Source organism: Equus asinus, chromosome 6 (genome assembly GCF_041296235.1).
Source record: "Equus asinus isolate D_3611 breed Donkey chromosome 6, EquAss-T2T_v2, whole genome shotgun sequence".
Classification (NCBI taxonomy): Eukaryota; Metazoa; Chordata; class Mammalia; order Perissodactyla; family Equidae; genus Equus; species Equus asinus.
Window position 1 is genome coordinate 43,680,659 of NC_091795.1, and position 20,511 is coordinate 43,701,169.

Here is a 20,511-nt window from a genome sequence, read left to right on the forward strand (position 1 = left end):
CTGCCTCCCCACCTCTGAGGCTGCCCCCTCGGGGTGGAGAGCACATTCTTGCTCCTCTTCCCACTCCTCAGTTTCCTCTTCTCTCTCCCCTCTCATAGTCAGCACGACCTTCAAGACACTGCCCTCAGAGTCTGCAAGGAGCCCAGGCTCAGGAAAACAGAAAGGAGAGGAGGGCCTGGGGCTGTTGTATCTGGTCCTGAAACTCAAAGAGGACTGATCCAAGAACTTCTTGGAGTGGGAGGGGGAAGAAAACGCAACCATCTAAACACAAATTAATATCTGAGAAGATAAATTGGCCGCAGCAAGAACAAACTGGAAGCTATGTCCTCTTGTCCAACTACTGTCACAAACCTGCAGTGTGGTCTCAGGCACACCACCCATTGTCTCTGAGCCTGTTTCCTCAGCTGTGCAGTGAGGGGTGGGTCCATAACCTCTAAAGCAGTCATGGGCACTCACTGTCCTAGAGTCTGCCACTTCCTGGGAGGGGGCAAGCTTTTCTTTTATTTTGGCATTCCTGGCCTTTCCCAGTCACTATCATATGACCAGACGGGACCCTTATAGCAGCATCGCCGACAGATTGTTACTGAGGCTGTTTTTGGTCTACTCTGTGAGGGTTTTCCGTAGCTCTGTGTAATCCTCACGGTCAGTATGAGCTTGCTCTGGGTTTGGCCTAAGTGCTCTGTCTGCATTATCTCATTTAATCTTCTTAACTGCTTGTTGGGTTGGTCCTATTGTTTTCATTTTCTGAAAGAGGAAACAGAGGCCAGGTAGCTTTCCCACAGCCACCCTGTGGGTGAGAGGTGGAGCGGCCTGCCTCTGAAGCTGAGCTTTCCAGCCCACTGGGTTGTGTCCCCTCAGGAGGCAGAGGGAACCGGAAGGCAAATGTTCTGGGACCAGTGTGTGACTGTCCTCAGATCCAGTCTGTGAAAACTCTCCCTGAAGAGACTCCCAGGTTCTTGTGTCCCCTGGGTCCTGACAAAGTAGAGAGAGAGTGCTGGGAGGAGCATATGGACACCCTGGGGGTGAAAGAAGCATTTCTCAAAGTTCTGCGGCCACTGCCGGGACATAAAGCCCAGGACCCTGCCTGCACAGCTGCCCTGCAGAGGGCTGTCCTTTCTCCAGTGGCCGGGGACAGGCACATGGCCAGTTGTGTTCAGGCAAGGGTGGTCTGGAATACCTCAGCCTGCTTCCTCCTTGGACTGGGCTGGGGCTATGTCTGGGTTTGCATCCAGGTTATGGGCAGACACATGCCACTGTCATCATGCATCCCCAAGCGCAGGACCCGCATCTGGGGCTTCCACCTAAAGACAGGTCCAAGACAGCCTGGAATGGTGCCCCTCACAGTGACGCCAGCAAGCCTCCCCTACAGTGATTCTGTCACATGGGTCCCTCCACTGTCTCCACAGAGTTACTCCTACTGCCAATTTCCACCTCTCTCCCTTCACCCCGTGGGCTAAAAATTGGAAAAAGACAAAATCCCAAGACCGTGCGGCCTTCCAAAGATGTATCCTATCCAACTTTCCTGATGAGCCGGTTGGGAAATGGTACCTTGTTTATCCAAATCTTAACTTAAGCCAGGTTTAGGGTTATATTGACTCAAAAATCACTTTGGGCCGTTTCTTTCCATTTGTTCTTATTAAGCCCTTCCTAGGTGGTAGTGGGCTAGGCACCTGTGAGTATAACAGAAATCCAAGACAAAAGTTCTAAAGGCCATCCTTCATTTTACAGATGGAAACAAGACAGCCCAGAGATGCTAAGGAGATCGGCCAAGGTCACACAGCTACTTGGGGGCAGTTGTGGGTTTGGAACATTAAGTTCCTGCCTTTCAGCCCTGTGCTCTTTCAACAGCATCTTACACAACTCACGCTGTGGTTGGAGGAGCAGGAGTGACGCCTCTGAAACAACGACAGAGCCAGCAGTTCCCCTTGGTGGTGGTTTCTCACTGCCAGTGTTGCATGTTGTTTACTTATATATGCTTGTCTGTGGGTTGTAATTTTCTTTTGAAACACTGGGAAATCCCATGATTAAAAAAAATGATTTGGTGAAATTGAATTCCTTCATATTTGCCCAGTTTGTGCTGCTTCAGTGTATGTGTGTGTTTTGTGGGGGGTATTCTAGCACTTTCTATTCTCAGACAATTTCACATAGGTTGACCTGGGTTAGGGCTCTTTGTGTGTGCTTTGCGTGGGCACGACAACAGAGACAGAAGAGAATGGGAATGAAGTGTGGGGAAGAGGGAACTGGGCCTGTGTGGAAAGGAGACCTTGTGCCGTCTTACTGACTGGGACTCTGAACCTGGAGGGAGAAGGGCGTCTGCCGTGGCTGTCCTCTGAGGCGGGGTGGGGGCTCTCAGTGAAAGGAAAGAGGCCGGTAAAGGGCTTTCTTAACCCAGAAGTGTACAGGTTTTGAAGACTCCTGACTCAATGTCAATGTCACTCATTCATTCATTCAAATTATTCTGGAGAACAGTCAATAAGTAGTGATCTAAAAATCACCCCAGGCAGAGGCCCTGTGTCAGGTTCCAGGAGGGATGTGTGCTATATCCAGGGATGTGCCTTGGTTATATTCTCTCCTGTCTCCTGCAGGTCCCAGGGGCTGCCTGAGGGCTCCCGCTCAACCTCAAGGGATCCAGAGTTGACTCCTGGTTCTGGGCCTCCTGGGGTTGGCGGGGTGCTAAAGGTGCCCGTCCACACTGCCGCCTCACCAAGATCCGGTTGGAGGCAGCGCGGTGTGTGGGCCGGGCCTGGCTCCCCAGGAGAACTGCCACCACCGCTCTTCTGAGAAGCCGGCGGCCGAGGGCAGGTCTTGAAGGATATGGGGTTTCCACCCCTCCCTGACTCACATCCGACTTTTTGTTAGAGAAGATGCACACAACCGGGTCCACTCTCCAGAAATGAAACCAGATTTGGATCTCAGGTGAGATCAGAAGAGAGTCTCAAAGCGGAAGCCCGGAGAGCTGGGTGCAGGTGGGCACAGTGTCAGGTTGGGTCGGGTAGGGACCCCAGGGCCCCAGAGGGGAGAGAAAGGGATGGGCAGGGCAGGGTGCGGTCGGGTCCCATCTCTAAGTCCCGTTTCTTTGGAGCCATGAGTCAGACAGATTTTATCTTGCCTGTTTTGACCCTCTGTGAGGCAACAGCTCGGGGGTGGGGGAGAGAACAGAGAGCAGCAAGGCCGCTGGTTCTTCTTTTGACCCCTTTAGCAACTTCCCGTAACTTTTGAGCAAGGACAGGTATAACCCAGTGTGCCCTGAGGTGTGCCTATGGCCCCAAAGCCACTAGAAATTGACCCTGGCTCAGCCCACTCAAAAGCAAATCCATTGACCCTGGAGTAAGGGCTGGGGGGTATTAACTATGCAGCCTTGGCCAGGCTCTTCTGCTCATCTGACCTATCATTTAGCAGATAATTTTTTGGCACTGACTTTGTGCCTTCCACAGTGAGGGGGATTCTGGCTCATGTCTCCTTCACGCTCCACTGCTTTCCCCATTATCGCTCATCAAGGCCCACATTTTACCAGCGAAGATGTGGGACCACAGGGAGAAAACCACAGACTTGGCCTCTGGCTCTTCGTGGGTGAAGCCAGTGGCAAAGTTTCTTGGCAAACTCAAATGTATCTGCTACTAACAGTCGTTTCCTCAAGTCCTTCTGGGTTACTTCCAAACTTACCAACTCCCTAAAGGATGGAGGAGGAGGCAGGGAAGGTTTCTAGGGAGAGGAACAGCATGGGCAAAGGCCCTGTGGTCAAAGGGAACAAGGGCCCTTCAAAAACCCAAGGGAAGGCAGTGTGACAAGGAAGGAAAGGTGAGTTTGCAGGTTGGGCTCTTGCTGGGCAAGTGGGGCCTTTCTGTGAGCCCCACTCACCGTGGTCCCCCAGTTCACCTAGGACACCCCTTTCCTTCCTCAGATCTTGATCCAGGCAGGGCCTTCTCTGGAAAGCCTTCCCTGAGCACCTGGATACGGCCAGGTCCTCTGTTAAATGCCCTCTTCCTCTTCCCCTCCAGGCCTTTATTTCACCTCAGAGGGAGCTCTGACCTTCAAGCCCTGGGGATTTTCAGCTTTCTGGGGCCTCTGGCTGAGGTTGGCCCTCCTTCCTCCTGCCTGAAGATCAAGCCTTAGCCTGGAACTGTCCCGGGGGTGTTGGTGGGGAGCAGCCAGGCCTGTGACCAGGGCCTGCTCTGTGCCTGAGCACCAGCCCTGCCCCCAGGAGCTCTGGGGCTGTGAGACACAGGGTTGCAGGGTGGCTAGCTGACAGGGGGTGTGACAGGAATGTAAACGTGCCGCCAGCCCATGACCCCGTATTCTGGGAACAGCCTGGCCTCGTGGTCCATACCCTCCTCAGCCATCGAGCATTGTCATCACGCAGAACTGTTCCACTTCTGCTCCAAAGCGATTCCAGAATCCCCACTCTCCAGTCCTGGCCTTGGCGACAGTTGTTAGCTCAGGTGCCAATCTTTAAAAAAAAAATTATATAAAATTACAATTAAATAAGTTATATTAAAAACAAAGAGGGGCCGGCCTGGTGGCACAGTGGTTAATTTTGCGCCTTCCGCTTCGGCGACCCGGGGTTTGCCAGTTCAGATCCCAGGTGCGGATATGGCACCACTTGTCAAGCCATGCTGTGGTAGGTGTCCCACGTATAAAGTAGAGGAAGATGAGCAGGCATGTTAGCTCAGGGCCAGTCTTCCTCAGCAAGAGGAAGATTGGCAGCAGATGTTAGCTCAGGGCTAATCTTCCTCAAAAAAACCAAAAAACACACACAAAGATAAATACTCAAAACTCATCACTTCCTAAGAATTTTACAGTATTTTATTGATGCGGGATCGGTGAGCCGAGGAGTCAAAAGAAAGATTTCTTGGACTCTCAAGATCTGGCAGTAGTGCTCTTTTATTTAGAGAATAGTGTGGAATAGCATGGGGACAGGGCCCATGGGCAGTCAGAGCTGCTGCTGCTGCGTGGGGACAGGGCCCACGGGCAGGAGGAGCCGCTGCTGCTGCCACGGGCATGGGGACAGGACCCATGGGCAGCCAGAGCTGGTGTGTGGGGACAGGACCCACGGGCAGTCACAGCTGCTGCTGCTGCTGCCTCTGCTGCCCCTGCTGGCATGGGGACAGGACCCATGGGCAGGCAGAGCTGGTGCGTGGGGACAGGACCCACGGGCAGTCAGAGCTCCTGCTGCTGCCCCGAGTTGAGGGTTAGGGCTAATTTTATAAGGCATGGGTATGTGAGTCATCTCTTTACAAGACAAAGGAAAGAACATGAAAAAAAGTTAAAATGGTATCAGTGCAGGTGGGGTCTGGTCATTGGGTGATCCCATGACTTTTAGACAAGAATCAAATCGGATTAAGTAAAGGTTAGAAAGGTTAGAAGCCACCACCCTAAATCAGTTGCATGAGATTGCCAGACAGCAACCACCTTAAGTTCTTGCCTTCCCCATTAAGAGTTTCTAGGGACAAGGTCATCTCTCTTCTCCTTCCTGGTACAGAGAGGGAGGCACCTTTTACAGATAGAGATTTACCTTACAAATGTAAATGTGTCCCAACAAGGGCAAGTTCCATTCCTCAGAGCCTCCTTCCCTGTCCCAAAACAATCAGCCCCAAACAATCCCGATTCCAAAGAGACATATCCTGGGGTGGCCAATTTCAGGTCCCTACAAGGTCATCCCCACTTCCTTCACAAGTGCAAATATCTCTGGAAGAGCAAGCAAATTCCAGTCCTCAGAGCCTGCTTCTCATCTACAGTTTTAAAAGTAACCAGCCTAAAATCCTCATCATTTGTTTATGCTTTTAAGGTTATTTACATCTATTGTGTCTGTGCAAATACTATATAACGTTATGCAGCTGCCCTGTTCTTCCCAAGTATGCATTCAGTGACATCACTTTGGTACCTTGAAATTGGCCACAGTGGGAACATTTACACCATGGAAACTGGCAAACACTAGAAATCAGGGCTTGAGTTATTGTTTTGTTGACTGTCTACACTTAGGAAAGTTATGGAGAAAATGTTAATAATGCACATTAAACTTAAATGTATGTTGTGCCTGTAGCCATTACATTGTGAATAGCACAGAAAAATTGAGCAAATGTTCTTTCAGTATTCAAAAACTATATCTGATTCAGTAAAGAAGTTGCTTACACCATTGACAAATGAGTGCAGTTCCCACATGCATCTTCATTGTTTCACTTTTTTCTTACTAGTTGGCACAAACGAAAATATCAGCCAACATTTGTGTCAGAACTGCACTCATTTGTCAGTTACAATTATAGGTTGGTTATGGATTTAGCAGGTTGATAAAAATCAGTGAAAGTTTTCTGTAAGATTCAATTTGCTATATGCAATTACAATGAAGAATATTGTATATTTTATTATTTGTAAATTGCTAAACATTCTTTATGTCAATAAAATTTATAATAAACTCATATCTGCGTATATATGCATACATTTTCTCTCCAGAGGGCCTGTTGTTAGACATTTAGCAGCACACCACAGGGCAGACTGCCTTAGGCTGAGGAGTGACCAGAGATGTGACTTTGGAAGGATTCCCAGAAGAGGGAGGGAATCACTGATGGAAAGAAGCTCCTAGCAATGGAGCGAAGAGGGGCAGGTAAGTGGGGCTCAGGTGGAGGGTCAGCCCGGAGGAAGGATGTAGGAGTGAGGAGAACCTGGAGGAGAAGGAAGCTGGGGGAGGAAGCTCGCCGTTTTCTCTGCCAAGTAGGATGTAAGCCATCTTCTGACGCGCGAGGGAGAGAAGAAGCGAAGAGCTGAGGCAGGCAGAAGGCTTGGCCTACGTGGCCAGTGAGGGACAAAGAGAAGGGACCCGAGAGGATGAGCCTGACTCAGAAAGACAGAAAACAACAACAGAATCACAGCTGTGAGAGCTGGAAGGTGAGGTGTAAACCCGGTTCTGGCCCTGAGTCAAGCCCCGCAGTGTGGATTGCTTTCTTAATCTCCCAGGACAGTCCGAGGAGGAAACCGAGGTTTGGAGAGGTGAAGCCCTTTATCCACGGCCCACAGCCAGTTAGTGGCAGAAGCAGGATGCGAACTCAGGCAGCTGGGCTGTGTTGACAGGGCAGGAGCCTGCACAGCGCCTCTCTCCTTAGCAAAGCCCTGCAGACTATGCAAATTGGAATGGCTCCAGAACAGATTGGCAGGGCAGGTGTGGCCACACGTCAAGGGCTTGAGGGCATCAAAAGGACTGGCAAGCGCCTCACGCCTCTAACCCCAAGCTGGTGTCCACCTAACAACGTTCATGCAGCCCCTCCTCAGTGTCTGCCGAAGCTAATAGTAACGAATCAGGATTGCCTTTTCTTCTGTCTTGGCTATTTCGTTTTCTAATAATTCATTCTTATTGTATTTTTAAAAAGTAAAGTACACGGGGGCTGGCCCTGTGGCCGAGTGGTTAAGTTCGCGCGCTCCGCTGCAGGTGGCCCAGTATTTCGTTGGTTCGAATCCTGGGGGCGGACATGGCACTGCTCATCAAACCACGCTGAGGCGGCGTCCCACATGCCACAACTAGAAGGACCCACAACGAAGAATGTACAACTATGTACTGGGGGGCTTTGGGGAGAAAAAGGAAAAAAATAAAATCTTTAAAAAAAAAAAAAAGTAAAGTACACGACAGATTGGAAATTTACAGAATCGGTCCTTCGCCTGAGAACATTTGGGCAGCACTGACCTAATGCCCCTTCTGATCGGGTTGCTCCCCTGCTGGGAACCCTCCGTGATCCCCACTGGCTACAGCAGAGGTTCCAAAGGGTGGGCTGGGACCAATTCGTGGGTAGGAGCTTAATTTAGTGAGTCATTACCAGCGTTAAAACAAGAAAAGAAGTGGGGTGAAAGAGAAAATATTGGAGTATATCACATCTAGTGAATACATTATTTTGGCTGTGTACAGTCTCGCGTCGCTTAACGACAGGGATGCGTTCTGAGAAATGCGTCGCTAGGCAGTTTCATTGTCAAACATCATACAGTGCACTTACACAAACCTAGATGGTATAGCCCACTACACACCTAGGCTGTATGGTACACATCTTATGGGACCACCAACGTATATGCCATCTGTCACTGACCAAAACATCATTATGCAGTGCATGTGTATGTCACGTGCCGTATACTCACATATATTTATTTTTGGTATTTCATATATTTTTGGTATTTCATATATTATAATGCGTGTATGTACCGGAATTTGATGAAAAATGTCTTCCACCGGTCTACTGGATAAAGATGGCACTGCCAGGCCTGCCACTGGAAGCCATGGAAGAGAGAGCAATTGCTGAGGAAGAGCAGGCACCACTTTCCAGGGAAAGGGTGAGGGTGAGCTGGGTTTGGAGGATGTCCAGGTTGTGAACGAACAGAGGGAAGGACATGAGCAGAGACCCAGAAAGACGACGACTTTCAAGCCTCGATTGTGTCGGTGCTTCAACTCAGAAGGGGTCTGAGGGGCCGGCCCGGTGACACAGCAGTTAAGTGCACATGTTCCACTTCCCTGGCCCTGGGTTTACCGGTTTGGATCCCGGGTGCGGACAGGGCACTGCTTGACAAGCCATACTGTGGTAGGCGTCCCACATATAAAGTAGAGGAAGATGGGCATGGATGTTAGCTCAGGGCCAGTCTTCCCCAGCAAAAAGAGGAGGACTGGCAGCAGATGTTAGCTCAGGGCTAATCTTCCTCAAAAAAAAAAAAAAAAAAGAGAATGGGTCTGACGTGGCCTCTGGGAGCTTGCAGGTTGTGTGAGGACTGTAGTCCCTGTGATGGGAGTTTAGAGGAGGGAGTCCCTAAGTCTGCTGGGGAAATCAAAGGAGACTTCAAGAGGTGGCAATGCCTTAGCTGACTTCTTTTTTTTCTCTTCTTCTCCCCAAAGCCCCCAGTACATAGTTGTATATTCTAGTCATGAGTCCCTCTGGTTGTGCTGTGTGGGATGCTGCCCCAGCATGACCAGATGAGCGGTGCCATGTCCGCACCCAGGATCCAAACCGGCAAAACCCTGGGCGGCTGAGGCAGAGCTCGTAAACCCAATCACTTGGCCACGGGGCCGGCCCCTTTTTTTAACATTAATTTTAATTTAATTTAATTTTTTTCCTAGCTGACTTCTGAGGGAAGAGTTGGGGTTTGCCAGGGGAACAGGGGTGTGGGGAAGGCTTGTCTGGCCAAGCGAGTGGCTTGTGAAAAGGCACGAGAAAGCCCGTCATGTTTGGGGGAAGCGTTTAGTATATGTAGAGCCATTCAGTACAGGTAGAGCATGAACTAGGGAGGGGCCTTCACGTGCCGTATTGAGAGTCAGGATTCATTGTGGCTTGGGGAGCCGTGGAGGAATTTTCAGCAGAAGAATGACGAGTAGACTTACATCTCAGGACTCCAGCAGCCCTGAGGAGAGTGGATTAACAGGGAGGAGGCAGGAGGCCACAGACCTGTAGGATGACTATTGCAATAGTTGGGCCTGAAGTAGGGCAGTGCGGGTGCAGCGGGAGGCGGGAGGGAGCCTCAGGAGGAGGGGCCCACAGAACGCAGCCACTCATCAATCAATTGGATGGGCAGTGAGAGAAGGGAGGAGGTGAGGACGAGTTCAGGGTTGTTGACTCGGGAAACTGGCTAGATGATAGTGCCTTTTGCCCAGATAAAGCACACGGTGGGGGGCAGAGCGGGTCTAGGGAGAAGATAACGCATTTAATGCTGAAAGTGGCCCTTGTAGGTGGACATGGCAATGGGCAGCTGGAGCAGCGGAGAGAGGTTAGGCGGGGGGATACAGCCCGGGGAGCATGTAGAATGAGAGAGAAAAGGCTGTAGAGGGAGCCTCAGGGTGAAAGGAGTCCAGGAAAGACTGAGGAGAGTGGTCTTTGAGGCACAGAATCTGGAAACTTGGGTCACAAGAGCCAGTGGGGTGGAAAGGACGTAGGAGGAAAAGCAGCAATGCAAATGCTTCAGAAAATCAAATTCTCTGAAGGGCCCGTGGGATGTGGCCATTGGGAGGCAACTGATGCCCTTGGGAAGGGTACAGCGGAGGGTGGTGGGGGCAGAACCAGGGGCTTTGGGGGCGAGTGGAGATGACACAGTGAGGCAGAGAGGAAGCAGGGCTGTGTCTAGACCATGTGACGCCTTTGTGCGAATTAGACAGGGGGGCCCCTTCCTCTGGGCAGATCAGTCCCTCATCCCAGCATGCTGGCTAGGCGAGGGAGGGATGCGGGCGGGACCTCAGCCCCACATGGCTCACAGTGGGGCATCTGCATGCCACAGTCCTGCGAGAGTGGACAAGCCCTTCTGGAAACTGACCTGGAAGGAAGGAGAGAAGTAGTCATTGACCAAGGGGGCTGCTGGACCATGTGAGGGGTTTATTTAAGATGTGAGAGCCTGGTGCGTGCTGACTCGGATGAGAGAGGGGAATCCCTGAGGAAAAAGAGTACAGGACAGGGAGACCTGCAACAAGAAGCTGCGTGGGAGCCCAGGCCGGAGTGGGCACGCCTCTGATGTGCTGGGAGCCAGGACAAGGCCGGTGCGGCTCCCAGGGTTGTTGCGGGAGGGGGCGGAGGCTGAAGGAGAGCAGGGCTGTGCACGCAGCCTGGAGCCCTGGGCTGGTGTGCAGGCAAGAGTTAGCTGTGAATCTCTGAGGTGAGGCGTGGGAGAGGACGCTGAGCAGGGACACAGACACAGCTGAGAAGCCCTGTCCTAGGTGACCAGCAGTTCCCATGCCCAAGACTGGGTGACATGCAGCCTGCCCAGGCAGCGAGCCTAGAGCTAGGCAGGCCAGGCTGGGGAGGGTGTTGGCAAAGAGATTTTGTTTACTTATTATTTTACTTTTTACTATGGAAAATTTTCAAACATCTAAAAGTCGTGGGAAATGCAAATGAACCTTCTTTATCATTTGGCTTCAATAATTATTACTAATGTCAATGTTATTTTATGATCCCCCTTTTAAGTATCTTTTTAAAAACTTAAAAAAATCTTTTAACAGACTGTTTTAGAGCAGTTTTAGGTTCAGAGCAAAACTGAATGGAAGGTACAGAGATTTCGCATATATATCTGGTTAAAAACTTTTTTATTTGGAATTAATTTTAAGCTTACAGAAAATTGCAAGAACTAGTCTTTTTATTTTATATAATATTTTTCTTATTAGAGAATCTATTCTCAGAAGAAAATTGAGATCATTCAGGATTCTACCACCTGAAAATAGCTACTGTCATTGTTTTGGTGTATTTCCTTCCAGTCTTTTTTCTATGCTTACATACATTGTTTTTTTTCTTTTTGCAGGGAAAGTTTCACCCTGAGCTAACATCTCTTGCCAATCTTCTTCTTTTTTTGTCCTCCACAAAGCCCTAGTGCGTGGTTGTGTATTCTAGTTGTAAGTCCTTCTAGTTCTATGTGAGCCACTGCCATAGCACGGCAACTGACAGATGGGTGGTGTGGTTCCGTGGGAAACAAACCCAGGCCACCAAAGCTGTGAGAGCGCCGAACTTTAACCACTAGGCCATCAGGGCTGGCTCCTTACATACGTATTTTTAATTGGACTGTTTTATTCAGAGACTAACCCCATCCCCCAAAGCCTTCCTGTCTGGTGTGTCCACATGAGCTGGCTTAGTCCCAGGCCTCCACCCTAAACCCCTCCAACCGAGAGTCTGCTGAGAGCAACAAGTTAATCCAAGTTTGTGGTTCGTGGATGCCCTCATTCCCTGGTTTCAGTGCTAATGCAGGTCTCCCCTTTAACATCCCTCTCCTCTTTGTTTTTCTTGGATAATAGGGGTTGATTTCTGGTGGGACAAATTGCCCAAAGTTCCCTGGACTGCCACCTTGCTCACCTCCCACACTCATCTCTCTGGATTTGGGGCATCAGTGTCTGATCTGTCTCCCCACTCACCTGAGCCCTGAGGTTAGGGCTCAGGTCTGATTCATCTCTCAACATGAGGCAGAGTTGGCCTCAAGAAATATGCATGGAATTGAATCAACCCACTTATTTGGCATTGCCCATCCCCATCTATGCTGCAGACTCTCAGAGTGCCTTACATAATTTACAGCCACCAGCATGGTGCCTGGCGTACGGTAGGTGCTCAGTAAATGTTTGTTACTACTGTTACCAATAACCTGGAGACTTCCCTACATGTTAGGGCCCTGCTATTCTTTCCCCCTTCCCTTTCCAGCCTCCCCCACTTCTTCCTCATGGTGAAGAAGAGAGACCACTCTGATGTGCCAGCGGGCAGGTGCCCACGCCTTGTGCCCCGTCTTCCATGAGTCAGGAGCAAAGCTGAGCTGGCAGTGGATTCACGAGAAGCAGTTCCCTGCGCTGAGGCTATTTTACATGTTTGTATTGCTCACAATACCACGTATCATTAACAGCAATTAAAACTGTTTCAGGATCAGTTCAAAGCTGCCTTTGAGGTATTTTAAGTTGGACAAAGTCCTCCATGAGTCTAGCTCCAAGTCAAGTTTCTTGGTGGCATTAGAAGCCTAGTATTTGGGGACTTGATTGCCTGAACATTTCATATATAGCAGGGGTGTTTGTCGAAAGTGGGCAAATGTCCCCAGAGCTGTTTGTAATGTCTTACAAGCCCCACTTCCAACCTCAACTAAGAGGAGGGGACCACGGAGAAGGAGAGGATGAGGGGATCTGCATAGGGTTTTTCCATACAGCCAGTCCCTCTGGCCGGGCAAAACCCGGAGGGAGAGCTGCAGGAATCAGAGCAGGAAGGGATGTGGGCCAGGTCTCGGGTGGGGGCATCAGCAATTGGGAAGAAGGTGGGAACCCAGTTTGGAGGGCCGGGCTGTGAGGAGGCGTGGGGAGGCCTTTAGGACACCTTAAGTAATCTTCATATTCGATTGAAAGATAAAACAGGCACAGAACCGGTTTTGGCATATTGGACTTCCAGGGAATTAGTCAGCAACTGCTTCTGACCAGCTCTTGGTTGGCCCTGTCCGTGACCCCAGGCCTGGAGGGCTGGCCGTGGCATTGGGGCCTGGGGTCCCTGTTCCCTAAATACTGCTGGAACCCTCCAAGATCCTCCAGGGCCACAACTGGCACCAAGCATCTTGCTGCCTGCTGACAGAGTGGGTTCAGCTGGGCTCAGCCAGGCGGCTTCCTGGGCGAGGGTTCGAAACTGGATGGTGCAGAAGGGTGGAGGGCGACCCAAAGTGGAGGAAGAGGTTCCAGAGCAGTGGAGAACTGGGGGAGGGCCCTGCTGGCAGGAATGCTCTGTCCCTCAGCAGCAACACTGGCCTGTTCAGAGAGGGCTGTGGCAGGGACCGAGGAGGGGGACCAGCCAAGGACAAGTTGTCCTGCCCAAGTGCTTTTAGCCATAACCCATGTGGGAGCTGGGTGGTTCCCACTCGGGAAGAGCACGCTGGTCGTCAGAGGGCTTGTGGTTTGGAAATAAGGAACCTGCTGGTGCCTTGGGCTCCCCACACGCCTTGCTTTGGTCAGAGCCCATCCAGACCCCCTTGGGCTCTGATTTGAATCCCTAACCAGACTTCTGTGCAGAATTCACCTCTTTGCCCCTCTTTTAACTCACAGAACTGGCGCCATAACCCACTGAAGCAGAATGCCGGAAGCTGGACGCAGCTGTGGTCCCTGCTCCTAGGAGCTGCGCCATCAAAGCCGGCACAACCCCCAACACCAACCCAGGGGGTCCGGGGGGCCGGGCCTCAGGACAGGCTGGGGCAGGAGGGGGGCCGGATGGGGGCAGGCAACGGGACCCTGCTCACAGTGGTGAGTGCCCAGCGGTGGGAAGAATGGACGGCATTGTGTCCTTGGCCCCACAGCGTGGCGCGCAGAAGGCTGGATGACCCACCGTCGAAGCTCGGGTGGCTGTGACTGGAGCTGCTTCAGGTGGTCAGCCAGCGCATACACGTTGGTCTGAAACTCTTCAAAACTGGGCTGTTAAACATCTGTATCCTGTTTTCATTAGCTTGAAAGCCATAGTGATGGAGACCTGCCTAGTTTTCTGAGCCAGCAAGTGTGCCCAGAGGCTAATAAACAGCAGGTGCCCCCAGTAAATATGATTCTAGTACTCAGTGTAAATGTGCTTGCAAATAAATATGTGAAATGAAAGGTGGGAGCTGAATTCTATATGCACGTTACACAGTTTCTTAGCTGTTTTGAACTGAGAACTGTAGTGCGACTGTGTGTGTGGCGTGTGTTCTACATGTGCAGGATGTGTGGACAGTGTGTGGGGAGTGTGTTTTTGCAGACGGAGTATATGTGTGGTGTGTGGTAGGGAGTGTGTGTATGGGTCTGTGTGCATATGTTTGTGGTGTGTGTGTGTGTGTGTGAAGAGAAGTCCCCCTCATGGGGCCAGCCCAGTGGTTAAGTTTGCACGTTCCACTTCTTGGTGGCCCAGGGTTCACTGGTTCGGATCCCGGGTGTGGACATGACACCGCTTGGCAAAAGCCACGCTGTGGTAGGCGTCCCACGTATAAAGTAGAGGAAGATGGGCACGGATGTTAGCTCAGGGCCGGTCTTCCTCAGCAAAAAGAGGAGGATTGGCAGTAGTTAGTTCAGGGCTGATCTTCCTCAAAAAAAATAAATAAATAAATAAAACAGAGAAGTCCCCCTCAGTGTGGAGACAAAACCAGCTACGTAATTTACAGGGCCTGGTGCAAAACGAAAGTGTGGGGCCCCTTGTTCAAAATTATTGGGAATTTCAAGATAGCAAGAGCAGAGCATCAAACCAGGCTCGGGGCCTTTCTGAGGGCAGAGCTCACGTGACTTCACAGGTGGAATGGCTCGAAGCCAGCCCTGGTTGGAGAACATGCACCTCCTGTCTCCCCACGTCCTCCCTTTGCTGAAAGTCCTGGAGCACCCCCCCACCCCCGGCCGTTCTCTCCCCGTGCAGCTCCCAGGGTGACCCAGCTGAGGCGGCCTGGAGAGGAGCTGTGGCTCAGCCTGTGCCCTGCAAGGGCTTGTCTGCTCCTTTCCTGACCCTCCTTGCACTTCGGTCTGGGTCTCACTGGGACACCCAAATCCGTAAGGTGTCTCTCGGCTCTTTGCTCAAAACGATCACCTGAGCACAGTCAGGTCCCCTCCCAGCCCCCCTGCCTGCCCTGCCTTCACTTTGCTCCCAGAAGTCATCAGGCAGCAGAAACAGCACAGAGCAGGAGCTACGTCCTCACTGCCCACCAAGGGCTTCGATTCCCAGGGGCCCCAGTGGGCCCAGTCCTCTCCTGGGGGGAAGAAATGGCAAAGAGGAACCGGGGACCTGGGACCACACTGGGCTGGCAGAGCTCACATCCTGAGACCTCAGGGAGGGGTTGGAGGGTGGGGACTCCCTAGGTCCTTCCTGTTTACGTCCTGATTTGCCTCCCCTCAGGTTAGGTGCAGCTTGCCTGCTTCAGAGCACGCTCAGGAGGTGCTAATGGGCAAGAATGAGGGTGCTCCTGCCCCAATACCTATATTTGTCAATAATTAGCCGTGATTTCCTAGGTTCTGGGAGGAGGTAGTGGCACCTGGCCCGCCCCTGCTGGTTTAGCTCATTAGTACCATTAACATAGCAATTCCAAGGTCCCTGAGTGGTTCTGGGTGTTCCAGATATGGGCATCTCCCAAGGGTTATGGGCACTTGAGAACTTACTTCACCATGTTCCTGGTCCTAGCCAGAAACGGCCCCTCAGCTCAACCCCTTCCAGCTCTCCTAGTACCCATGGGACCCCTGTATGCTTCTGTCTTGAGGATCCAGATGGGCCTGTGTGAACAGCCAGCCTGGAGGGCCTCCCTGAGGAGGGCCACCTGCCCCAAGCCAAAGGACCCAGGAGTGTACAGGGTGTGAGGGAGCGTGGGGGGGGGGGGGGTGCGCCAGGGAGGGGATTTGGGGCCAAGTGGGTGGGCAGCAGTGGAGAGTGCTATAAACCTGTTAATCACTAGCCATGGGGCTTTGCCTGCCCCAGAGAGAGAGAGTGACCGAGGCCCCCACTTCAGGGGTGTCATGATGAACCGGCTTTCCAGAAAAACAAAAGTCCTGATTTAGAGTTTGCCAATTTCCGTGGTGTAATATTCCCACCAAGTCCGATTTCAAGCTGCCAGTTGGTTTAACAGCTGGCTCACAAAATTCTTGAGTATTTAACAGTCAGCTCTCGCTCACTGTGCGTTAGGTCCCTGTCCACGTCACAGGCCATCAACAGCTCAGGCCAACCGACCCCAACCTACACCTCCCTGAATGCAGCACACCTCTTGCCTGCCTTTATTTGCAAAATGCCCTTCTCGTGTCCCTTGGGGCCTGAGGCATGCCGGTCAGCCGTTTAAGTTCCTATGCCTGAGAGTCCTGGAATCAGGCGGCAGGCTGCCTCGCAGGCTGTCCTGGCGCTACTGAGGTGGTGGATGGGAGGTAGCTTTGCCAAAGCGAACACCGAACCCCGTCAAGTGAAGTGCCCAACCTGTGGGCCAGCACCATCTACCGCTAGTCCAGGGCGACGGGGAGGTCTGACCTCAGAGTCCACCATGACGGTTTGCAAAGCCACAGTCCTAGCCGTCTTTGTTTGCTAGCTGATGAGCCACCTTGCCTCTCACCTGCTTGGGTCACATGTCAGCTTCCCACTTCCTTCCCACTTCCAGGGGACCATGTGTGCAGAGTGATGCATCCCAGAGAGTCAGGAAGCCACTAGGTCAGTCCCTTGGCCCGCAGAATGCCCGTCCCAGGGGCTGGGAGTCCATCTTCACAAGTGGACTTGCGGAAGAGGCATCCTGGTCTTGCAGGTGGGGTGCAGGTGTTTCATTGTGTAACCTTCTCAGAGACCCACCTTGACACCTTCCCCGTGACTTCATTTCCCCCTCCTCTAGGCTCCTGGAATGGCACTAGGGCCCCACCTTAGCCAGGCAGCTGTGATGCGAGGTGTTGACCCAGCTGCCTCGCTGCTGGCTCACGGGGTCAGGTGGAAGGGGCTGAGACAGCAGCAGGGCCCAAGGGCTTTTCAACATGGGGGCCGCCCAGAGGCAGGACTGTGGCCAGGGTCCTCTGGGATTCAGGCAGGCACTGGGTGATGAGTGGTACAGGGAGCCAGAAAAGGACAGGCTCTAGGCCAGGAAAAACAGCCCAGAGCCACGAGTGTGCCCCTGGTTCTTGCTCCCCTCTCCGGTTTGGTGACAGCATTCAGCCAGTTCTGGAGCCCAGAAGAGAGCACCTGCTGAGCCCCAGAGTCAGTTTCCATGGGGGCTGGAGACAGTCATACATGACAGGTTTGTGTGGCCTCATGCCCTGGTTCATCGCAGGAGACAGACTGAACAGACCAGCACAACACATGGCTCAACCGGGAGTGGGCACAGGTGCCTGGGGCAGGGGTGAAGGCTCCATGGAGGGGGTGACTTTTGAACAGAGTCATAAAAGTGGGTCCTCCCAACAGCCCCAATGGCCCTGGACAGGCCCAAGTCGGGCTCCAGCCCTAGGACCCGCAGATCTGCCTCTGGTCTTCTGTGGGGCAGCCCTGCACCCCCACCCCCTTCCCACATTAAGTCACACAGCCAGCTTCCTCCAGCCAAAGACTTCAGATCCTCACCACTGGCTTCACCGACATGGCAGACATTTCCCCCTCTCAGAAGAGAAGGGGGTGAAATTCCCTGGCTGCTCTTTCCATAGATGACCAGCTGAGGGGGGGTGGGGGGAGTGGGGCCAGGGCTGCAGCACCTGGGCAAAGGCTCTTGGAAGGTTCCTGGAAGGTGAGAGGGACCAGTGGGGGAAGAGACAACACCTGTGGAGCCCATTTCAGGACCTTAAGGAGGGTGCATGGGCTGAGGCCTAGCCCCGAAAAGTGCTGACTCTGAATTGTGTGATCAATGAGGGAAAATAGCAATTGAGTTCATGGAAAATGCTGGTGTGTGTGTGTGTGTGTGTGCCCTTATTTGAAAAAAAAAAAAAAAAGCTATTTCTGGGGTGAGCCAGGTGGCTCAATGTTTAAGTTTGAATGTTCTGCTTTGGCGGCCCGGGGTTTGCCGGTTCTGATCCTGGGTGTGGACATGGCACCGCTTGGCAAAAGCCATGCTGTGGTAGGCATCCCACATATAAAGTAGATGAAGATGGGCATGGATGTTAGCTCAGGGCCAGTCTTCCTCAGCAAACAGAGGAGGATTGGCAGCAGATGTTAGCTCAGGGCTAATCTTCCTCAAAAAAAAAAAAAAAAACACCAAAAACTATTTCTGTGTATTCTTGTTTCTAGGACCCTCCTCTATCTCCCTCCCCAGGGAATCTTATGGGATTCCATAGTTGGTTTAGAATGCACGAGAAACATCTACCCTATGCCTCACACATAGTAGGAGTGCAATAAATGTAAGCTCCTTTCCTTTAATTGTTCTGTGGTCACTTTGGTTTGAGGGCAAGAGGGCTTTCCCAGTCTAGAAGCTGATGGGCCTCCGGTCCCTGCCTCCCCCTCCCTTCTCCAGCTGATGCAAACCCCTGAGTGTCATAATGTCCGCCGTGTCCTCATCTGTTATGATGGGACACAGGCTGAGGAGGGTACCTGGGTAGGCTCCCTCTGAGTGAGGCTGACCTTTCCTGCAACGTGGGCTGGCCTGCGCCATTCCCGTGGATGCAGAAGGGTGAGGCACTGATCCTGCTAGTTGGGCAGGATGCTGGCTGGAGGGCGGGACGAGGAGAGGTGGAGCTTCCAGAACAAAGGAGAATGAGGAGCCCTGGGGGCTCAGCCAAGGCATCAAAAAGGCTCTGTAGAGGGAGCAGGCCACAGCAGCTGCCCGCCTCTGCACCTAGAAGTCGGTCAGACAGCTCTCGCCCGGTCCCTTCTGGCTGCCCGAGGCCGGCCACCTTAGCAACACTGTTTAGAGCGGCCTTGTTCTCCAGCGTGATTGCGCCGACACTGCTCTGGGGCTTTCTCTACTTGGCGTGCGTTGCTGCTGCAGTTCCAGGGGAGAGAAGAGGGATGGCCGAGAGCGGAGCCAGGAGCCGGGAGGGCCGCCGGGAGCGTACCTTCGTGCCAGAGCCTTTTGATGGAGCTAATGTAGCCCCAAACCTCTGGCTGCACCGCTTTGAGGCCATAGACAACCTCAACCATTGGGACCATGGCACCAAGCTACGGTTCCTGAAGGAGGCTCTCAGGGGAGACGCCCTGGAGGTCTACCATGCACTTAGTCCTCAGGACCAGGGGGACTATAGGGCTGTGAAGGAGACTCTCCTGAAGGCCTTTGGGGGGTCCGGGACTGCCCACAGCCACCTGCCCAAGGAGATCGTCTTTGCCAACAGCATGGGCAAGGGCTACTACCTCAAGGGGAAGATTGGCGGAGTGCCGGTGAGGTTCCTGGTGGACTCTGGGGCCCAGGTCTCCGTGGTCCACCCAAGCTTGTGGGAGGAGGTCACCGATGGCGACTTGGACACCCTGCGGCCCTTTGAGAACGTGGTGAAAGTAGCCAATGGGGCCGAAATGAAGATCCTGGGCATCTGGGATACAGTGGTGTCCCTGGGCAAGCTGAAGTTGAAGGCAGAGTTCCTAGTGGCCAACGCAAGTGCTGAGGAAGCCATCATCGGTACCGACGTGCTCCAGGACCACCAAGCCGTCCTGGACTTCGAGCATCGCACCTGCACCCTGAAAGGGAAGAAGTTCCGCCTTCTGCCTGTTGGAGGGTCCCTGGAAGATGAGTTTGACCTGGAGCTCATAGAGGAGGAGCCCTCGGAGGAGGGGCAGCAGCAGCTCTCCTGTTGAGAAGCCCCTTTTCCTCATCCCCAAACATCAGTGGGAAGACCCACCACAGTGGAGGGGAAGGGCACAGACCCTCAGGGGTCACTGGGTTTGGCCAACCCTCTAAAACCAACTCTTGCCCTCCTCCTCCCGCTCCTCTTCCCTCTGCAGGGGCCTTGATTTGCCCCTGGTGGGGGAGGCTTCCGTTTGAAAAGGCGCAGGTGAGGGAGAGCGGCCGACTTTCTCAGAGGGAGGGAGGGTCCTTATGTTTGTCAAGCTGCTATCGTTGGCAAAGACTCTCAGGCTAAAAGAAGGTTCCAAGAAGGCTAGAGATGATTGTCTTTGAGAGAGGACTGGGGACCCCTTCAGATCCCCTGAGATGTAGCTCAGTGACCTTCAGGTCCATGCAGCCTGTCTCAGCTGGGCTGGGTCCTGGCTGCAGGGTCCTCACCAGCAACACCCAGCTCTCACAGGTGAGGGTCACCGTGGCCAGGGAGTCCTCCCTGTTGAATCTTCTCACCTGCATCATCTGTTTCCTTCTGTCATTTGCTTTGAAATGCATTGAGCCTTATGTCAATAATTCATTACTTCAAAAACCAATAAAGATTGACTCATGGAAAAACCACGTAATGTGTTACTTGGGGAACGGATGTGAGAGGGTGGGAAAAACAGTAAATGTCAAGGAGAGGGAAGATCCAAGTATTTACTGAGTGCCTAGCCTGGAGGTTTGAGACTGTATATATATACAGGGACTATATCTCTTGGGTTTTCTATGACAGCCTCAATTTAAAATATTTTGACTTGTTTCCTCCATAATTCCTGTCATCATTTCTAATCTAATGATGATTCCTCTAATCATTTCAAACTATAATATTTTAGCATCCAAATTGCCTCTTATACCCAAAAGTGACCCTAAAGTTATTTG

The 20,511-nt window shown here is 52.3% G+C and overlaps 1 protein-coding gene and 2 long non-coding RNA genes across 11 annotated transcripts in view; all 3 read left to right on the top strand.

Annotated features, from left to right (window-relative positions):
- LOC106828319 (uncharacterized) overlaps positions 1–6,598 on the top strand; it is a 90,458-nt gene extending 83,860 nt beyond the window's left edge. For 5 of the 9 annotated variants that reach the window (XR_006529299.2, XR_011503948.1, XR_011503956.1 and 2 more), the window contains one exon: positions 1,729–2,050. This is a non-coding gene — a long non-coding RNA (uncharacterized lncRNA). Of the gene's footprint in view, positions 1–1,728; positions 2,060–2,585; positions 2,917–3,998; positions 4,452–6,447 lie in introns of those variants that run through there. The other 4 variants (XR_011503953.1, XR_011503955.1, XR_011503961.1 and 1 more) reach the window with 3 other exon arrangements.
- Positions 6,599–11,725: 5,127 nt separating this feature from the next.
- On the top strand, positions 11,726–14,023 carry LOC139045508 (uncharacterized). The gene is made up of 3 exons (XR_011503964.1): positions 11,726–12,024; positions 12,123–12,282; positions 13,490–14,023. It is a non-coding gene; the product is annotated as an uncharacterized lncRNA (long non-coding RNA).
- Positions 14,024–18,546: 4,523 nt separating this feature from the next.
- Positions 18,547–20,211, top strand: ASPRV1 (aspartic peptidase retroviral like 1). The gene has a single exon (XM_014836703.3). The coding sequence runs from the start codon at positions 18,579–18,581 to the stop codon at positions 19,608–19,610; it is 1,032 nt and encodes a 343-aa protein (XP_014692189.3). The 5' UTR covers positions 18,547–18,578; the 3' UTR covers positions 19,611–20,211.
- The last annotated feature ends 300 nt before the right edge of the window (positions 20,212–20,511 follow it).